The 22,327-nt window shown below is 35.0% G+C and overlaps 1 protein-coding gene across 2 annotated transcripts in view; it reads right to left on the bottom strand.

The window, feature by feature from the left end:
• Positions 1 to 21,546, bottom strand: part of LOC107043602 — a gene marked incomplete at its 5' end in the record, with an annotated part of 82,080 nt that extends 60,534 nt beyond the window's left edge. For both annotated transcript variants that reach the window (XM_015265169.1, XM_015265171.1), the window contains 2 exon segments: positions 1,276 to 1,471; positions 21,290 to 21,546. In XM_015265169.1, the coding sequence (XP_015120655.1) occupies positions 1,276 to 1,471; positions 21,290 to 21,493 (400 nt within the window).
• Between the last annotated feature and the right edge of the window lie 781 nt (positions 21,547 to 22,327).

Below are 22,327 nucleotides of genomic sequence, written 5' to 3'. Positions count from 1 at the left end.
ACAGTTGGTATTTTTCGTAATTAATATTATGCTCGGCTTTAAAACTTCACGGGGTGGTGTTTGAGAAGATTAAAAAAGAAAGAATGGGAATACGTTGGGTTTTAAAATTCGTGTTAACGAGTGAGAATTTGTCTGGAGGGTATGGACGTGGGTGGATGAATGAAGAGATGAAACCGAGTGTTGACTCTCTGACTGCTTGATAAGGTGGTTTTCTACGTAGGTGCGGAATTAGTGTGCCACCACGAATCGATAGTACTTGCGCAAGAGAAAAAGTGTCACAGAGAAATAAAAATGAATCTCGGACACTTCTTCTTCTCATCTTTCTTTCATCGATTTATGGACATTTTCATGGGAAAATTTTCTCCACCTTTATTTTTACAATGGGTCATATACTTTCAAAAGGTACGATTAATTTTATTGTTGATATAATCCTTTTCTTTTTTACAATCATAATAATATTTATCCGTTTGATTTTATCAGGGAAACTTTCAATTCTCAGTAGAAATGTCTGGATTTTGAAACTCGGTTTTGATAGAATCTAGTGAATGAACAATCCTGGGAATATGTAATATTTCCACTTATTCTGACAAGATTTTCCTCGGAGATCATAAAAAAGTGCCCATTCTTAGTAATTTTTTGCTTAAACCTAGCAATTAACCCGTATTTAGAGTAATTGTGTGATTAATTTGAAATATTTGGGGTTTTAAATTGATGATTTATATTCTGAATTACAAGTAATCTACTCGTAATGTAATTGTAAACTCCTTCATTAAGAAAAGTATACAACGTGAGTCAATTGATGTTGAATTGATGTTTAATTAATCCCAAAGTGTATTCCTTCCAGTTTTTTATTATTTCGTGAAAATTTTGCTACTTGAATTGAGAAAATTCGTTCCGCTCTAAAATTCATTCATTCACATTCCAAGGAACATGGTCCAGAATTTTTTAATTAAATATGAACAGACATCGGCATAGTCATAATTTTTAATTAAATTTAAATTTTGAAGGAGCCAATTGTTGATATTACTCACCAATTTCTTCATTATTAGTAAATATAAGATAAGATGAGTAAATCTTAATTATTGTAAGGTGCAGCGTCTCATAATATCACTAAATTAATGATTGATGCCGACCTATGAACACGAATTTGAACCCTACTTTTCAATTGAGATTTTCTTCTGAAATCGTTCAATTTTTCCAAAATCAGAACTCTGAATTGTTTTGTATTGCGCGAAAATCAAAACTCCAACAATGAAAACTCCAGTTGTGACTTACCGAGACACGTGATGGCATGATCAGCCGGTGGTCTGAGTACATTACGCGACCACGCTGCCCGCAGTACTTCCAATGCACACGGCGGACCCCCCACCATCAAAACACCCGGTGACACATGTCCCTTGTACCTTAATTGCCTCGTAGCATCCACCAACGCTGCATTCCACCAGCACTTGGAATTGGCCTCCAAGAAACTCTGCAATGAGATTTAAAAAAAAAACAATCAACACCATTAATTAAAAACTTGCATTCCAATTTAATTGCTTCTCATTTTCAATTGAAAATGAAAATAATTAATTTTTCATCAGTTACATTTATCATTTTGCGGATGGTGAAAGTGAAGAATGTACGTTGGCTTTCCCCTGTGAGCCAGCGATTTCATGGGTCTCGGGGAGTTACACCGATTTACCCGATGAAATACGACGGTGGATAAGTGTTTACCGCTTGTGGAGGACCGTTCGAGCTACTCTTCACCCTCAATGGTCGATGGAGTTCTTTTCTGGAGGGGATGGGACACCCTCCGTACTCCTGTTACGGCCCTCGGCGTTTATACGCTTCGAGTCATTATGGCGGAGGGTGGAAATAGTCAAATGATGGGTAATAAAATGCAGATAGAGCAGTGACGTTTTTATCGAGGGAAATACGAGGCAATCAGAGTGATCTCATTCGTTAATAATTTTTTTCGAAATTAAACCTTTAATTTTAGTGCGTTAAAAAAATCCAACAATGAGAAAAAAATTACTTTCGCGAAAAAATAATTTTTTTGGGGGAAGAATTTATTTTTTCAAGGGCCTATTTCTATAATAAGGAAGTGAACACCTTTCATTATTTTTCAATTTTTTTTAATTCGACATTTTCTCATGTACAATCATTTGGAATCACGCATTCAATGTCATATGTAGCAATCGTCCCATAATTCAAAATAATTGTAATATTTGGAGATGTACTTGGACCACCTGGGAATGCCTGGCCTGGAAAAATACGCTTCGAAAAACATGAATTCTTCTCCCAAGAAAATAATTCCCTGGCAAAAGTTTTTTTTTTCAATGAATGCATGAAATATTTTTCAGTAGGGAATAAGTCGAGAAATGTGAGACCAGAAGTAAAGAAGAACAAGTATTTTATTAGTTCAAACATTCCCAAAAATAACGAGTAATTAAAAAGCTATGGCTAATCTTAAAATGAAGAAATGTGGTGAAATAATTTTTGAAATTTGAAGAAATCATGGATTATTGTTTTGTAGTAATTTTCAGGAGAGCGACATTAAATTTGATGTAGGGAAGAAAATCATGAAATGTTACCTTTTATTAAAAATTCGATGCAATTCCAAATTTTTTAGCAGTAGAAGGACAAAAATTCCCCCACTAACGTGAATTTTCAATTACAACGTGAATATTTAGTACGAAATTAGGTTGAATTTTTAATTAATTGGAGATTTGAAACAATCTTCACTAGAATTTTTCTGATTTTCCATTAAATTGTGTATTCTCAATTGAGAAATTCCTCGAAATTTCAGTAGAACTGGATCTTGACAGAAATTTCCAGAGATTGTACCGGGAATTTCAGTCAAAATTGTCTAACAGTGTACAGTATTTCTGGGAAAATACAAGTCGTCTTTGTCAAACATTTTTCTAAAAGCAATTCCTGCTCGTTCGATAATCGAAGATAAGTCTAATCATGTATTAAACCGTGAGATAAAGCCACCCATCATCTACATTCCCATGCGATCAATTTTTACGACACCCAACGACACTGAAATCGACTCACTATCCTAAATTACAACACGATAATCACGGGCTTTCCCCACCAGGATAATGCGAAAGGCCCCGGACTAATTTATCAAATGGAAAATAGTAGTGTTAAAGATACACGCTTGATACACCTTGTGATGAAAATTTATGGACCAACGAGGAGAGAGAATTGCCAGCGACTGAGATTGTACTGGAATAATAGGGTTAATTTGTATATTCAGCGTGCACACGGGAGGCAATAGACGGATATCGCACGCTTGTGCGTTCAAGATGTCGACTGATTTTCACATGGGAACGGGGAATGGGTGGGTGGGCTGCCTTGGGCTGTGCATGGACAATTTCTTATGAATTATGTCCAAAAAATTATAACAAACAATGCACTTTTGCAAAAGCATTACATGCCAAGCTTTCCTGACTCGTTGATATTTGGGAAAACTTGAGGGTAATTCTTTACAAATTTTGAAGCACAAGGTACATTCACCTGGATTATTTTCCTTATCTGAATTTTAACCGATAGGAAATCTTTATTCAGAAATTTCTGTTTTCGATATTGAACCGTCAGAAAACATTTAAAAATTCGGAAAAAAATTAGGAACTTTATTTTTGGAGGAGACTTAATGAAATAATTAAAAATTTTGAGGCATGTGTTGATATCAAACAAAGAAAAACTTTTGTAACATCAAGGAAATAAAGAATTGAAATTGAATTGAATTAAAAAATTGCAATTTTTTAAATTACATGCATTCTTTACAAATAATTTATATACAGCCAATTTTCTACCATAAGAATCATTTGTTCGAAATCATAACAAATGCAGAATTTTACCAGGAATCGATTTCATACCTAATAATAAAAAAATTAGGTTTCCAAAACAATTTCAATTATTAATTTGTAAACATCGAATGCTTAAAAAAATAATAACTCTGTGCAAAATGTAATTTGAATGACGCTGAATATTCATAATTTTTTTTTCAATTGTTCTCACGCAAATTTAATTGCCAAATTTGATGATTGAAAATGGTTGAATCTATATGTCAAATGGTCAAATCACTTTACAGTTCCTCCAATTTTCCATTTTTTAACTCGTGAATTCAGTCAATCATAGATGCCAAAAACACTTCGTATCGAATCGATTCCAACCCCCGATGACACGCATGTGCAGAAGTTAGTGTGAAGTAAGTTACACTCCTTGAAAGACGCCAAATCGATTCCCCTGAAACCTTCCCATTTTTCTCCGACTCTGCTCCTGACAACATTTGAAATATACCTGCTTACTCCCAGCGTCTGCACGTCAGTACACACCATCCACTTAACTCTCGACTGAAGCACACGTGTACCCCAACATTCGTTCTCCGCACGATAAATAAGAGAAAAAATGGCCCATTAGCTCGAAAAATCGCCTTCATTCCCCTCTATTCAACAACTGAAGGAGTGATTGACGAAATATTTCTGTCAACTGCACCCAAATACCCACAGGGAGCTGAGGTTCATTCAATCGGCCATTTCCAAATCATCAAGAATGCTGCACTTGTCGATGAATAAAAAAGGGGGAATGAAGAAATTGGCCAATCAGAGTGAATAGTTCTCCGATATTTTTATTTTATGAAACGAGTGACTCCCCGACGATATTCCCCCTCTGGGCATATTTTTCTTCACGGTAAAATGCTTTCGCAATAATAATCCCTCGGGCTTGTGGACACATCAAGAGTCTGGAGGAGAAGTGGAGTTCCTGGGGTTAAAGGAGGAAAAAAGAGGTAGACTCCCTGGGGATTGACTGTGCGGGTTGGGGTCCATTGAATGATGCAGGGCGTCGTGGCCATTGAAACAAACAGCCCAATGTTCTCAAGGTGAACGTGAACGGTGGCTTTGAAAATTTTTGGGTGAAACTGTTACTTTTTATCAAACGCCAGACGCGTCCAAAGGGCGATTATAGAGAGAATGATTTATTTCGTTCATTCAGAAGGTGAAAATTTTTCGACGACGGAACAAATTATTTTGTTTCAATTATTGAGTGTTACGATAAAAAAAAAATTATTGAGTGATAAGGCTCTTTAGCATCATTCAAATTAATCTAGTATAGTGGGAGTGGGTATTATGAAAGTTCCGTGGGCCAATCAGAAGAGAATTATATCGAGAATCTTCGACAATACGAACGATGTAGCTTCTCATATCTTCACTAGAATTTTCCGGATTTCTATCAGTTTTCATGATTTCTCATTAAATTGTAAACTCTTAATTAAGAAATTCCTCGAAATTTCAATGGAACTGTATTTTGACAGAAATTTCCAGAGATTGTACCGGGAATTTCATTCAAAATTGTCTAACAGTGTACAGTATTTCTGGCAAAAATACAAATTATTTTTGCGAAATATCTTTCACAAGAATAATTTAAGAATTAATTCTCTCGATGCAATAATTTTTTTAAAAGCAATTCCTGCTTGTTTAATAATCGTTAGATATTTTTCTTCAATAGATTATATTTTTCCTGCCAACAGTTCGAATTCTTCTAGGGATATTGCTGATGATCCTGTCAAACATTTAATTTTAAAGATATTAAATTTCCATTTATCAAGATGGTCAATTTTCCTCAAGTAAATCTGTTCCACTCTATCCAACATTCTCACTTGGAAGAGGCTAATTTTTTTTCTCAATGTCAACATTATCTTTGACGAAAACAATTCGAAATCACGTGAAATAATCCCTCAAATCATTGATTTCGCATCAACAAAATTATTCGCAGTGAACGGTCGTCATAAAATCGCATTATGTGATCCTTCAAGTCATTACTCTTTAACGTTCCATCAATTTGTTGCTGAATAAATACATCAACAATAACAATTTCTAATTTTCCCCCCTGAAGTAATGTTTTCCCTGAAATCGTTTTAACGACTTTAGTTATCCGATTGACAATAAACGAAAAATTTCCATAAAAACACCATTGGAATACCGGTACCGACTGCCGTTGCAATATATCACTCGGTCGATATATTCTCCCAGAGTTCCCCCGCCTGCCAGACTGAATTTCCACTGTGTGTAACTGGCAATGAACTTGCCCAGTGCATCACACAGACACACAAATACCCACGAATGCGGCATACGGTCGTTGCCGCGGCGGCTAATTATTATGCAATATGCACTCAACGTTCTTTCACGCGCACGATTACCCTTTAAACTGCCTCGAAAAACTTCACCAGTGCACACGTGAGACGGAATTATATTTTCATTTACATTATTACCTCAATCGTAAACGTCTACTTTCATGTGTAACTCCATGGAGAATTATAAAACATTAATTTAACCATCTCTGAATTTTATAGCGTCGTTAAAATGTAACAACACTCCCCCCAATACCACTAATTCCGTGTAATATGATTGAGTCATTTCGATGTTTTAATTTTGAGAATGAAAATCTTATTTGCCAGAATAATTTATTGCACACACCGTTAGGCTATTCCTACCGCGACAAAACCATTTGTTTAATGTTCTAACTGGGAATTAATGGTTTATTCGCGAAACCGCAGAAAACGTTTTGGTTATTCCAACTCATCACAGTGATGATGATGTTTTAATTTCCACGAACATGTCACGGATTTTTAGGAATTTATCGTCAATTATCAGGGATTTGCGATTGTGAAATTTAGTGATTTTGTCTCTAATTTTCTGTGACATCGTCACTCATTTTTAGGGCTATCATCACTGACTTTCAGAGTAATGTCACTGATTTTTAGGGACCCATCTCGAATCTTTGGGAATCTATCACTAAATTTCAATGATAAAACCACGAATGATCAGGATAGTTACGAAGATTTTTTACTTGAAATTTGCAGGAGTAATTTCCTAACAGAGTTGTTGCTTTCATCAACTGCAAATTCAATGTAATTTGGTACTGATTATTCATATTTTGCATCAAACTCAAGTAAGCTGAAAAATATGTCTTCCCACTGCTCAAAAATTCGAAATTTCATTGAAGTTTCCCCCGCCCGAAAGACTACTACTGAGCAGTTCATGGAATTTCTATTATTCTAAAATTTCAACAATGCAAAAAATTTAAAAAACACATTAAAAATCCAAGAACCACCACTGTTAGAAAATTACTCTTAAAATTTCAAGTGAAGAAGCTTGAAATTTTCAACAACGACAAAGCTACATGACATTTCTGTAGAATTCTTCATTAACGAATCAGTTAATTTCTTGAATAATCAAGTAATTCTAGATTTTCAAGTCCATACGACACTGAAAAACCCTGAAAATTTGGAAAATTCAAGCATAACTTCTCTGAATTTTCGATCTATTAAAAAAATTTTCAAGACGAATGAGAAATTTAGTGAACGTTTTCATTTGCAATGGAATTCAAACTCACATTGAAAATTCAGTTGACATTGTGGCTGAAATTCCAAGAACTTTCTAACAGTGTAAGTAACCACTCAATGCCATAAAAAAATAAACAAACAAATAAAGCATTTATTACTTCCCCCACCTCCGCAAGTCCCCCAACAAAATGAACGATCGCATGAATTCGCCTAGTCAATTCCGATCATTAAGTGATTGTGCAGCCAAGTGTAAAAGACAGGCAATTGAAATTGTTCGTAATGATAAAGAGTGCCGATGATCGACTCACTTCTCCAGCATTCGTCACTGACGTTCTCAGTAGCCTTGAGGCGCCCCCATGGTCCCAGACACCGTCTCACACACACACACATTCACACACACACACATCTTATCTCTCCCGCGTCCTAGAACCCACCCGTAGTTTAATCAACATTCAAGCCAACCCCCTTATCCACTCGATACAACCGTAACACAACACACATGGGTTTAACTTGAAAAGCCCCGAGCATAAATCACGATAACATAATTTATATGCTAATATTCAAGCGGTACGCGGGTATCCCGGACGTGGGCAGTACTCGATCCACCGATGTACTTACCCTGTATATACGTTATAGGAAGGTAGCTATTTTTACGGTCTTGACAAGTGCGTCCGTATCCACTTGTACTCACCAATCGTAGCAAACACACTAGAGAGAGACGGATATTACAGATCAGTGGGTACGACGTGTGAGCCGATTCCCCCAGCCTCGTCCTCGTTCTCCAGTGTTTCAACTCGTGTTATTTACATTTTTCACCGTTTCTCGCTCATTTCGTTGGTCTTGTTTTCTCTAATTTTTAAGTTTAGTTTTTTTTGTTATGGAGATATCGATTATCGGTATCATTGACAATGTCGAGAAATCGATGTTGCTTTATCGAGCGCTGAAAGCCGGGTATCGAGTGAATAAGACGTTATTGCCGCTCGCGGGAATGTTTTTGTGGAGATTATTTTAATGGGAATTGAGCTGTCACGTTGGGTGTGACGAATTTCTGAGATTGAGTTGAGATTTCAAGTTATGCCGGCTTATTGCCTCTGATATTTTCATAAATGAGTTTTATAAATTTTTGGGGCTGTCGAGGGGTTTGGACATTTTTAATTCATGGTGTGGTTTTAGGATTTGAAGGTTGGAGGTTTTAATTTTATTCTGTATTGTTAACTGTTGGGAAATATTTTTAAAATGTGACGAAAACATGGAGTAGCTGCTGTAAATATCTTATAGAAAAATTTGTTTTCCATGTAAAATGTGCTATTTTCAAGGGAAGAAGGTGATGAAATGTGAAGTTTCATGTGAAAATCAAGTGAATTTAAATAGCTTTGAACAGAAAATAAGATGAGAATTTCATAATTTATTTAAATTTTCAATCCATAATGAATATTCAGCATTAAATTGAACCGATTACTTGAGTTTGACACGAATTTCAAGAATACACTGTCAAGAATAATCAAAATTTAATTAATAATCTAGTAGTAACATGCAGAACTGTGAAATTGAATTCAATAGAGAGAGAAAGAATAATGAAATTTCAAATTTCACTGAAAATCCAGTGGAATTCCAAATTTTTCATCCGCAGAAAAACGTCAATTTCCCAACTTACCTGAATTTTCAATAAAAACATGAATATTCAGTTTGATTCAAATTTTCAAATATATTTATTTTAATTTTCCTGATTTCTATTAATGTTCATGAAAAAACTGTACTGAAATTCACAATTGGATGAGGAAATCAATGAAAATTGTGAATTTCCCAAAACAAAATTCCTTGAAATTCCGGTGGAGCTAACATTTGATAAAAAAATTCCAATAAATATAGTAGTAGAAATGTATTATCATTAAACTTCAGAGGTTTAAATTTACAACAATGGTTTACAATGGGAAATTAAATTTACGTTTCTCAATCAAACCATGAACACTCACTATCAAATAACGCTCAATTTTCAATTAATTGACCATTCAAGGATAGATTCACCTGAATTGTCCTGATTTCTATCAATTTTTACGAAATAATTGAATTAAAATTTATGGTTTCATGGACTTTTCCATGAAATTGTGAATTTTCAATGACGAAATTCCCTGAAATTTCAGTGGAACCGTCGCCCGATAAAGTTACAAAAAAAAGCAGCCAAAAAATGTTCACAGTGATCATATTTTTCCGTGCAAAAAATGCAGAAATTGATGAGCGTTGATCCAGAGTCCCACGAACAATTAGTCACATTGACTCCACAAAAAGTAAAATCAGTTTATCATTGACTGGTTTATACATTACCCAGTCAAGGAGTGAAAGTGTGCAGAATGTATGAGGATCGGTCAAGCCAGTGGTTAACGTCAACGGTTTAGAGGACGATGGTGGTTTTTCGCCTCCTTGTCCACGGGAATCAGCATAACACACGCCTCTATTGAGATCCCGCGATGCCAATTCCCTCCTCCCTTCGGCGAAAGTACACCGAAGCGGTTTTGGTATAAACACGAGTTTGTTACGCACTTGAGTTGAAAGCCAATCTCCTCAAGCCTCCCCAACGTTTTTTTACACAAAAGCGAGTATAACCCAGTGGAATGGGTGAATGTTGAAACTGTCAATCCAATTCTGTACTGTACGAGTACGCATGTTCATTAGGACAGTGGAGACTTAACTCTGCGCTCTGTACCGACTGTTCAGATGGGTTTCATGGAGTTTATTTTCGTGATAATATTTTCTTGACTCCAGTGGGAAATAACGTATTTCCGGGTAAATGAAAACTCGTGAGATGAGAATTTCTCGGGTTCGAATAAATAGTTTCAATCGTTAGGTGGGACTATAAATTATATGGGATATGAAGTGGTTGATGTAAATACTCTATTTCAGAGATTCTCACTCGGTAATGAGCAAAAAATATTGTTAAACCGCATTACGAAATGTTATTTCCGGGGTTTTTCAGGTTTTCTATTCGGAAGTTTGACGAAAATTTATGTCGAGGGATTAGATTGATTGTAAATCGGTTCGGTGGACATGCCTTCGAAGAATTTTCATATTAATGTCTGTGAATTGATGGTGAACATTGTTGTAAATTGAGAAAAGCACCATTGTGGCCGGTTCTTCCTAATAATTTGCAGAGTAATTTTGTAAATGCGTAGAAAATTTTTGGAAAAATTGGTGTTTCTAGGACTGTTGACTAATAATTTCCAAGAGAGTGAGATGGAATTCAATATGAGAGGAAAAAATGAAAAAAATTGGAATTTTAACGAGTTCAATGAAATTTCAAATTTTTTAACACCAGAAAGAGGAGAATTTCTCGACGTAGTTAGGTTTTCAATGAAAGTGTGGGTATTCAGTACGAAATTATGCTGAATTTTTAAATCAGAGAAAGTTCAAAAATATTCAATGATTCGTTTATTTGAATTTTCCTGATTTCTATAAATTTTCATGGAAAATTTGAAATAAAATTTACTGTTTCCATTGATTTTTGCATTCAATTTTTAATTTTTAAGGATATCTAAGTGGCTTTTCTAGTTTGGTTCAACCGTCATCAAATTCATCAATTTATCAAATTTATCAAGTAAAATTCTAATATGAATAAATTTGTTACAATTCGGAACAAATGATTTTTATGATGGAAATTTGTTTATAAATGATTTATAGAAACTGCTCATAATTTTCAAGCATGTAAAATGTACACCTTGGGGTCAATCGAGGCTCAAATGAAAGCTCTGATGTTCGACTACAAAAATAAAAAAGCACTTCGCTGAAGAAAAAATAACCAAAGTACTTGGATATCCTTAATGTGCGAAAATCCTTGAAATTTCAGTGAAACTATAATGTGATAAAAATCTCCAAGAGGTGTACCATAATTTTTTGTAACTGTAAGTTATAAATATTTGTTTTAAATGCTGTGTAATCGATTCAATTACAAATCAAATCAAGTCAAATCAAAGTCTCTTTCCGCGAGGAAAAATTCTCGTTGCAATTGTAGAAAAGTCACTTCTAAAATATTGAAACTTTTACAAGACTTATTGTATTGTTCACTAAAACGATCACGAGAATTCATGAAATTATTCAAATTCAAGGATAACGAAAAATCATTTCCACCCAGCTGTTTCAATAATTCTCACCAAACACAGATAATTCTCATCATTAATAGTCCCAACAAAGAGAAAATTACTCTCCGGAAATTTTTCGCATGAATATTCCTAATCATTAATCAGCCCCATAAATAAAAGGTATTAAACAGCTGATGAAAACGCACGATACAAGAGATGCGTGTACGCACAGTCACGATTCTCTTCCGCGGAAATAAATAGAATTCGCGTCGCCGAAGGCCGTCTCGACTTTGTAATTCACTGGTTTACCGAGTAAGGGAATTCCTCCTCGTGTTGCCCCGAAGAGATGCCTCACCTCCTCTTATCTCCCATGCATCCTCCTCCGGGTGGATTCTCTAAAAGCCCAGTATTCAACCCCAGCCTCTTTAACTCCTCTCCTATTTTTTTAATTCATTTTTTTGATCAACAAACTGCAAACCACCGGGAAAACATAACGCCACGTAGTTGGCACAAACATTTTGCCCGGTGGCTTCCTTCTTCAATGCGTTTTCTTTTATCCGGTTGCGCGAACACGCGCAAAACTGCAAACCACTGCGATCCTACTCCTCTCAACTAGCTGTGCGTGAGTACAAACTCCAACGGGTGAGGCAATGCCCTCGTACCTTAGGCGGTTTTCTGGGAATTTTGCCTGGTTGAAAGATCGATAAATGATCATGGTAATTTTATTCTTGAATTTTTCACGTTCACAATTTTTGGAAAATGAGATTAGAGAATCAGCATTATATAAAATATCAAATAATTTGCATTATTCAAGGGAAACTCTTCTTTACACGGTTAATAAAAACTAAAAACTTCATGGATATTGTAAAGAGAATATTCAGGAGAGGACTATTGAAGTAGATTTAGGGAGGAAAAATCATGAAATTTCAAATTTTACTGGACATTTAACGGAATTCGTAATTTTTGTACAGAATTTTTAATTAATTGAAAATTGCAGAATACATTTACCTAAATTTTCCTGAATCCTATCAGTTTTCATAGAACAATTGGAATGTATTTTAGCGATTTCCATGGATTTTTGCACGAATGACTGGGAATTTTACCTGGTTGAAATATTGATAAATGATTATGGTAAGTTTATTCTTGAATTTTTCACGTTCACATTTTTTGGAAAATGAGATTAGAGAATCAGAATTATATAAAATATCAAATAATTTGCATTATTCAAGGGAAACTCTCCTTTACACAGTTAAGAAAAACTAAAAACTTCATGGATATTTTAGTAATTATCTTCAGGAGAGGACTATTGAAGTAGATTTAAGGAGGAAAAATCATGAAATTTCAAATTTTACTGGAAATTTTACGGAATTCGCAATGCTTGGTCACAATTTTTAATTGATTGAGAATTGCAGAATACATTGACGTAAATTTTTCTGAATCCTATCAGTGTTCATAGAACAATTGGAATGTATATTTTAGCGGTTTCCATGGGTTTTTGCATCAATGACTGGGAATTTTACCTAGTTAAAATATCGATAAATGATTATGGTAATATTATTCTTGAATTTTTCACGTTCCCATTCTTGGAAAATAAGATTACAGAATCAAAATTACATAAAGTATCAAATAATGTGCATTATTCAAGAGAAACTCTTCTCTACGTTCTTAGGAAAACATTCAAACTTCATAGAAATTTTCGAGTTATCTTCAGTAGATGACTATTGATTTAGATTTAGCGTAGAAAATAATGAAATTTCAAATTTTACTGGAAATGCAATAGAGTTCCTAATTTTTTGGAAACCGAAAGACGAGAAATGATTCCCCAATTCGCTTCGACTTCCAATCGAACGATGGAAAAACGTCTCATTTTAAGGCATTGACAATTTCAGTCCTAAAAGTTAGTCGATAAAACAAATATTCGTGTCCAGCGTCTAAAATGAAGACGTCTTAAAGACATGTGTTTGCATCCCAACAGGAAAAAATAAACGAATCTAGTGAAAACCACGATAAACGATAAATAAATCATCATGAATGAGTGAATGGATCATTCTTGTTCTTCCCACCATATCTCGACAGGAAAAAATAAATGAATCCAGACGAACCCATGATAAATGACAAATAAATCACAGTGACTGAAAGGATTATTCCTCTGTACTCAAATCAAGCCCCTCCATCTTAAAATCAATAAACCATTCAGAAACAATTAAAGCCAACGCCGGCATATTCATAAACCCGTTCGATCCCATCGTAATCCCTCGAGGCGAAAAACTCAACGACGAGAAGAATTTAATATTCATCCGGATGTACTCGGTCAGATCAATTGAACGAGTCCACATGGATCGGAACAGAGGCGGTGTTCTTTAACCCGACGTATCATCCCGCCGGCATCGTTCATATCGAAATTGCGATTTCCCAGGAATCCATACATGGTGCTGGGGCACGTGGGTGGCGATGCCAGTGGGGTTACGTTCGCAGAGTCATCTGGGTTGGGAGTAAATATTGGAGATGAGAAGGGTCCTTGTTGGGGCCAATCAAGGACGCTCCCTCCGCGGGAAGAAACCGTCGGCCTCTCCTTTTTTCGCCTGACAACGTCCAGATGACAGTTTGACCAATCGTTGATTTGTACAGACGAGACGGGAGGATAAGAGCTCGTTAACGCAATATCGATCGTGACGATAGGTTTTATCGCAGTGAGCCCTTCGTTCTTAAATGTCGGGATTTCTTGCATTTTGCATTTGGCCGTTTATTTAATCTTCGAAACAAATTGGATTTTATTGTGCTTTTGAGAAATTTGTCTAGTACTGTTCCAGCAATTTTGAAATCGTTACTACGCCGTGGCTGTTGGCACTACCACACGCAGCGTGTCGCACGCTCAGTGATTATTGCTCACTGTTAGAAAAAAAATGAGATTTCACGGACAGTTGACTAATGGTATTAGGTGTGGTAATTGTTTTTAAATGATGTTTTAGAAAAAAACGATTCTTGATGAATAAAAAATTGATTTGATTTTAATCAGCAAATCGTCCATCGCTGTCCACAAGTTTTTATCATTTTTTGTGACAGCAGGTGCAATTGTGGTGAAAAAATCGGATCCTTGGGAAAAATCCACACGTAGTAATTCTCAGGGACGTTGAATCCGATTTAAGGGAAAAAAATCAAGAAATGTTTAATTTAACTAAAAATTAAACATTCAAGAATGCCTTCAACTGAATTTTTCAATTTCTATTGATTTTCAAGGAATAATTGAACTGAAAGTTAGTTTTCATTGATTTTTCCATAAAATTTTGACTTTTCAATGATGCATTTTTTTGAAATTTGAGTGGAAATATATTATCGTAAGCATTTCCAAGAAGTTTTCTGATTGAATTCAATCAATGATACCAATTAAGTTGTGACGTGCGAAAAAGTGTGAAATAAAACTGGAGGAAACAGAACATTATTCAGTGAACACTTTTTAGTTCAAAACAACTTTAACGCAACCCTAAAATAAAAAATCCATTGAAATAGCACGTTTGCTTCAATTTAATCATCCCTCTTTACCACTGACTAGATCAGTTTGTATAATTTAAATAGAATTTTTAATGAAGAATTCGCAAACCAAATTTTGTCTCCAGATTTCAAAGAAATTTCCTTTTCTAAAAATATCTCCATAAAAATTATTGTAATTCTGCAATGGAATGAAATTTATTTAATTATACTAATAATGCAGTTAATGCTTCGTTGGACGCTGCATTTTCATTCATTGCGTCATAATTGTTTCACGTTGTAATGTTTATTATGCGCGAAATTCATCAATTCGCTCTATCCAGATGATCATTTATCATTCGCATTTATGAATGTCATAAATTTGGTCCTGTTTCATTTTTTCCTTTGAATAGAAGGTGACGCGTTGAATTTTCACACTTTCTTTATAACCTTCAACAATTAAGTGTATCGCTGGATGAAAGATTTGTTCAATCATATTTGGTTAATTACGGTTGGTCAATCCTTTCTTTCATTCGTCGTTGTTTTTTATACTGCTTTTTTCTAAATGTTATAAAACGTGATAAATTTCACTTTTTCTGTTCAAATTTTTAGGCGAATGAAGAAAAAAAAACTTCGACGTATATGTCTGGTAAATAAAGACCATTTTTTAATATATGAATTACAATATTTCACATTTAAAATTTCTTGCAAAGTGTATTTGATTGAAAAAAAAATTTTTTTCAAGGTGTATTCCAGAAAAATTGTTCCTGAAAATCAGACAAAAAAGGTCTAATTCCTAGTTATTTTTTCTCATACTGAACAATTATATGCAAATTATCCCACATTTTCGATTATTTCAAGAAAATCTTGGTTCCCAAATTCTTGCGTCATAATTATTTCACTTCGTCATGTTTTTATGCGCGAAATTTATCAATTCGCTCTCTCCATATTATCATTCATCATTTACATTCATGAATGTCATAAATTTGATTATCTTCAATTTTTTCCTTTGAATAGAAGGTGACTCGTTCAATTTTCACACTTTCCTTCTAACCTTCAACAATTAAGCGTATGGCGCGATGAAAGATTTGTTCAATTATATTCGGTTAATTATGATTGATTGATTCTTTCTTCCATTCCTCATTGATTCTCATAATGCTTGTTCATAATTTGGTATAAGTTGAATGAAGAAAAAACTGGAGGCCATTTCGCAACATAAGAAGCACCATATTTCACGCTTAAAATCATTTTGTGATACTTTCAAAAAAAACTGTCAAATTTTTGTAGATTTCTCAGCGCTCTGAAGCAATGTCACTCAAACAATTGTCAATAAAATCTCAATCGTGACCCCCATAGCACTACTAGACAAGCATTAAGGATATCCAAGTATCTTTTACAGTTTGATACAAATTACACTATAGATATTTTTTAGGCATGAAATCGATTTCTAACAAAATTCTGAATATTAATAAATTTATTATGATTCCGAACAAATGGTCTTCATGGTAGAAAATTGATTGTATATAAAAAATGCTCGTAATTTTAAAAAACTGCGATTTTTTCTATTATTTCATCAATTCTTCTTCCAAAAGTGAACTTTCTAAATTTTTCAGATTTTTAAAATGTTTTCTAACGGTTTAATATCGAGATTGAAATTCAGATCTGCCAAGTTTAAATAATAAAATCCGGAAACTTAGGATCAAATGGGGCCCAAATAAAAGTTCTGATGTGTGACTACGAAAGTAGAAAATCATTTCACTGGAGTAAAACAAAATAGCCAATGTCTTGGATATCCTTAATGCTCACATATAAATTTTCATCACCCTAGAAGGGTAATTTCAACGTCAAATTTTCCTTTCCATAATCGTCTTGTCATTATCATGACAAACGAGTTCACAATTCACTGACGAAAAAACCCCCAATTTATCTCCACTCTCCTCAATTCCAATACTCTCAAAAGGTTAATGTTTTGACGTATTCTCGTTAGCATGCCATACCCGTATTGACTTTATTACCACCGACATAATTCGTTACTCGATATTTTCCGGTTCTGATAAGGCCTGTACCAATAAACTCCAGCAAACTATCAGCCGTTTTATCCAATTTGTTCGGCTTCAGAATTGATGCGAGACATCACATCAACATCTCCTTTAATTGTCACCCCGATCCTCTACTGAACGAAAGCAATTTCTCAATTGTCAATTCTCCATGAGAACGTTGAAAATTGGAATAAGAATTTATAAACGATACTTTTGCAATACCACAGAGCAGTTTATCATCCATGACCATGTAAATGTTCCTTTACTTGGCGGTGGTGTATCCTTATCGACCATGAAAGAGAAACGGTATACGTTGTAACAGTAAACGGCATTACATTTTATTACCCGGTTCAATGACAGTCCTTTAATATTTAACTAACTGCCCGGTCAAGTGTCTGCACATGTGTTCGAACCGTTATCTCCCGGCGCGAAGTGTTATCACAAATATTTTAAACGCCGGTGTTTATTTAATGCCGGGGAGTTTGACATCTTTTTTTTCATATAATAAAGTGTCGATACAGAGAAAAAGAGATTCTAGTTTCCAGTAGAATTCTTTGAATTTCAGAAAATCGAGGACAGATATAAAATGGGAAGTTTCTTAATTTAAATAATATTTTGTGATTGCATTCCTGTTCAAAATTAATGAAGTCATGGGTTTGGCTCAATCAAATATTTTTAATTACATGAGATGAATAGTTGATTTATTACAAATGAATCAGTTATTAGAATCTAATGACCGATGTATTTGATTAAACTACAGGCTTGTTACGTGTGAATAATGTGTTCGTCTGCACTGAAAAAATTGTTTATATTTGAAAAACTGTTCGTTCATTCTCTTTAGAGTGTATTTAATTTAAATAAATTATAATTCTGGGTGTCTTGTTGTAAAATTTTCCGTAAAAATCAGACAAAACAAGTGGCAAATTGCTCTCGTTACAACATGGTCAATATATTTTGTCTAATAAATAACAAATAATTCGCAATTTTATGATGATGTATTTTAAATTGTATTCAATGACTCATTGAACATCCGAACAGGGTCTAAAAATAACATATTCAAACTCCTGAGGCCAAAATTAGTGATCTTGGTTTGAAACATTTGAAATTTCGAATTTGGCGAACACAATGCTTGCATTCTGAAGCAAAAGCTCTAATTCTCAGTCATTTCTGCTTGAACTTAATAATTGTAATCATTTACATTACCATAAAATAAATAATTGATAAATAATAATAATAGTTGTAATCATTTTGATCCCACATTTTCGATTATTAAAAACAAATCTTGGTCCTTGAATTTCTAAAATTCTTGAATTAAGAAAAGTTCTAATTCACCCACATTTCTAATTTTTAGAAATCTATCACCAAATTTCAGTGATAAAAGTCAATAATGATCAGGCTCATTCTAAGTGTCGAGTATTACGAATCATTGGTGTTAGACTCCTGAAAATCAGTGACTGTGATGTCCTGCGAATGTCTTCATTTTAAAACCCCAAATTTCCTTAATTCAAAAACATTCTTCATTTGGAATAAATAGGTTTTTAGTATTCAATTCCAGAGATTTTCCTCCTGCAATTGATTAAACCGTTTCTGATTTTTAGAACAATGCACAGTACTAGAGCCATGAAACCCCTAAAAATAGTGACATTGCTCTGAAAACTAGAAACATTTCTTCAGCAGATGATTTATCATACCAGACAGTTGAAAAATAACTCGACAAATTCATTGATTTACGGGGATACGAGGGGAATAACACACATTCCCAATGCGTCGCGCTACGAGAGATTTATGCCAACATCGAGGACAATAACATCATAAATAAGACGAGTGTTTGTCGTAAATTGTGTTATGCAAGGTTTAATTAATTTTTCAGTCTGGCAGAGTGAAGTGAGGAGAGGACCAGAGGGGATTTTTGCTGGTTGTGCGGGATTTCGCAGTGGGTCACTGATTATAAAAAAGTAGAATGCCATTGTTTGGGGTTTTAACGATTCAGCAGTGACTGACGATGAGGTTCGTGGATTTTTTTAGGGAATTGTAAAGAGGCTTCCTCTGCGATGATGCTGAGGAGGCTCAGACTCCGGGCCAAGTGGGCTCTCAAAGTCAATGGGTGGTCTACATTTTTTATCTGAGAGAATTATCGGAGTATTTTTAGAGGTACGTGAAGCCAAGGATTGCGTGAGTGAATAATTATTTGCCACCTCAATTTGAACTGTTTTCTCCAATTTAGAGTGGCATTGGCATTGCAATTAGAATGGCTAATGCAAATTCAATAGCGAAGAGTTAAAACAGTTTAAGTCGATTTTGTTGGAAATGAAATTATCGTCTTAATCGACTTTTAAGAAGAGCACTATTTTTTATGGCCTAAAAAAGTTGACAATTTCGACTTGAACCGTTTTACCACTTCACTGTAAATTCGCAGATTGATTTTGAGACAAAATTTCAGGTAAAAATTTCTAGGAATTTCGTCACTGAAAATTCAGTTTGGTTAATAAAGGCTGTACAGAATGAAAGCTGTAAATTTCTGTTCAATGATTCTATTAAAATGAATAAAAATCAGGAAAATTAATCAATTTTTTTCTACATTGACACCACTGGCAAGCTTTCATGTGACTAATTTCCATAAAAAAATTATTTCCAAATGAAAAACTTTCCGCTGTTCCGATCACTTCAAATGTCAAGCCCCTGAACTTCCTGAAATGACGTTTATGCAATCAAGAAAATTCCCGCTGTCCACAACATTTATTACCCAGATTTTGCAATTGCTCGTAACTCATTGTATTTCATTGCTGTGAATATAACAGTATTTCTAATCAGAGAATGATTGATGTTTAATGTTTTAAGTTTTAAATGTTTTAGGCCAAAATTTCAAGTACAGTTGATCATGTTGCACATCCATTTGCATATCCAATTTCAAGGAATTTCATTATTAAAAAATCGAAGTTTGATGAATGAATCAATGAAAACTATTAATTTGAATTCAATGATTATATTAAAATGAATAAAAATCAGGAAAATTAACGTAAATTCTTTTGATTTTTGAGCACTTGCAACTTTTCGCGTGATCAATTCCCGTAAAAAAATTATTTGAAAATGAAAAAAATTTCCCTCTTCTAATCACCTCAGATGTCAAGCTCCTGAACTTCCCGAAATGACGGTTACGCAATCAAGAAAATTGCCGCTGTCCGCAATATTTATTTCTCAGATTTATTTCGCAATTGCTCATAACTCATTGTATTTCATTGTTGTAAATATAACGGTATGTCTAATCAGAGAAATGACTGTGGAAAAATTTAGGCCAATATTTTAGGTACAGTTCGTGGAAACTGTGGTCATGTTGCAGATCCTAAAAAAATTCCAAGGAATTTCGTGATTGAAAATTCACAGCTTAATAAATAAATCAATGAAAGCTGTTAATTTGAGTTCAATGATTCCATTAAAATGAATAAAAATCATGACAATCAATGTAAATATTTTTCAATTTTCAATTCAATCAAAAATTCAGCTTGAATTCAACTGAAAATTAATGTACGTTGTAGAATTCTCGTTTTCTTGCCACTTAACGATGTCAAATATAATTTTTCAACAGTTTAACACCACTTGCACCCTTCCATGTGCTCAATTTTCATTTAAAAAATCATGCCCAAATGAAAAACTTGCCGCTCTTCTGATCACCTCAAATGTCAAGCCCCTGAACTTCCTGAAACGACATTTACCCAATCAAGAAAATGCCCGCTGTCCACAGCATTTATTTCCCCGATTTCGCAATTGCTCGTAACTCATTGTATTTCATTGCCGTGCATGTAACGGTGTGTCCAATCATAGAATTGACTCTTCGAACGCTCCTCTCTCATCGTAAATAACCGATCAACAAGCGTCGAACAAACGTATCAGCCCTCACCCCACTCCCCTAGCCGCATTTATTCACTACCTCAAGTGTCGAAATACCGTCTGGACGATTGTATTGAGTTTAACGGCGGCATCTCCGCAGTTTGTAATCAACAAAACAGCGGGAAAATGATGCAAGTAGAAAAAGCCGAGGAAACCCGACCGCCAGACGCTGGGAATTGTTGTTTTTCCGAGGTCCACTAGACGATAGTCGTTACTTAGAGCCGGCATTACGAAGGTGAGGCACAGATTCGAGGAAAAAAGAGATACCAATGGCATCTCAACAAAAAATTAATTGACCATGACGTCATTCCGCCTGAAGAAACTCTTGGGAGGATAATAGCGATGTTTAATTGCTCGTTGGAGAATGAAAATTGCCGGCGAAAATAATGTTACCAGTTGTGAAGATCTCAGTCAGGGACTGAGATCGCAACGCAAGTCTTAATTCATTTGTCATTGATCTCAACAGTCAATTATTAACTGATCATTCAACTAACTTGGAATAAATTGTAGCCCTTGTCGTACATCCACATTTCGTCAGCTGGATGATGCTCCTTGGTGGTGTCATGCTGATTAGCGGTGAGGACGGAGGGAGGCGGTCCACGACTGAGTTGAATTGCAATGGACCTTTGGAGAAGGAGCAAACACCTCGTGGGCCCGGGCCCACCGGGACCCGTCCCGTCACCCAGTATCGAGGACATCTCTTCCGGACCCGGCTAGCGCTGCTTACGACCAGGCGGCGGCATTTCGAGGACTACAAACAGATGAAGAATTATCATTAGTTACGGCTTCACTCGTTACATTATCATTAATCATTGTGGAGGTATCGGCTTAGTTGAGATTTATTTGTTTACTTTGAGGATGAAGGCGGAGGATGAGGGGTTTTTTAGAGGGAATTTATGGGGAGTTCATTGAATTTCATCATAGAGCAGGATATTTTTCTTTTATGGTCGTTACAATCACAATGTATGCAGAGGGTTGAAATTTGTAGCCAACGAGGAGAGAGGGTTGCAGAATATATTTTAGCCACCCTCATCCCTCCGTTTGCAGGCGGTGTTGAAATAAAAAATAGTGAACGTTGATTCCGTATTTATTAGCCCCTTGATGCCAATGAAACCCTCGGAGGTGATAGAAAAGACGAAATTAAAATTTACATTTTCACGTGGGTCAAGGGTCAGGGTGAAAATCGATTTTCGCCAAAATTGAATTTTTTCGCCAAGTGAAGGTTGATAGTGTATTTTCTAACATTCTGATGCCAATGAAACCCCTAGAGGCGCAACAAGTGTCGAAATAAAAACAATGTTTTCTCCCGGATCCAAATGGTCAGATTTTTGGTTTTTCCAGGAGGAAAGTCGACTTTCGCCAAAATTGAATTTTTTCGCCAAGTGAAGGTTGATAGTGTATTTTCTAACATTCTGATGCCAATGAAACCCCTAGAGGCGCAACAAGTGTCGAAATAAAAACAATGTTTTCTCCCGGATCCAAATGGTCAGATTTTTGGTTTTTCCAGGAGGAAAGTCGACTTTCGCCAAAAT

This window comes from Diachasma alloeum, unplaced genomic scaffold (assembly GCF_001412515.2).
Source record: "Diachasma alloeum isolate Michigan unplaced genomic scaffold, Dall2.0 Dall_scaffold_00179, whole genome shotgun sequence".
Taxonomy (NCBI): Eukaryota; Metazoa; Arthropoda; class Insecta; order Hymenoptera; family Braconidae; genus Diachasma; species Diachasma alloeum.
The sequence above is the reverse complement of the archived record's forward strand: the minus strand, read 5'-3'. Positions and strand labels throughout refer to the sequence as shown.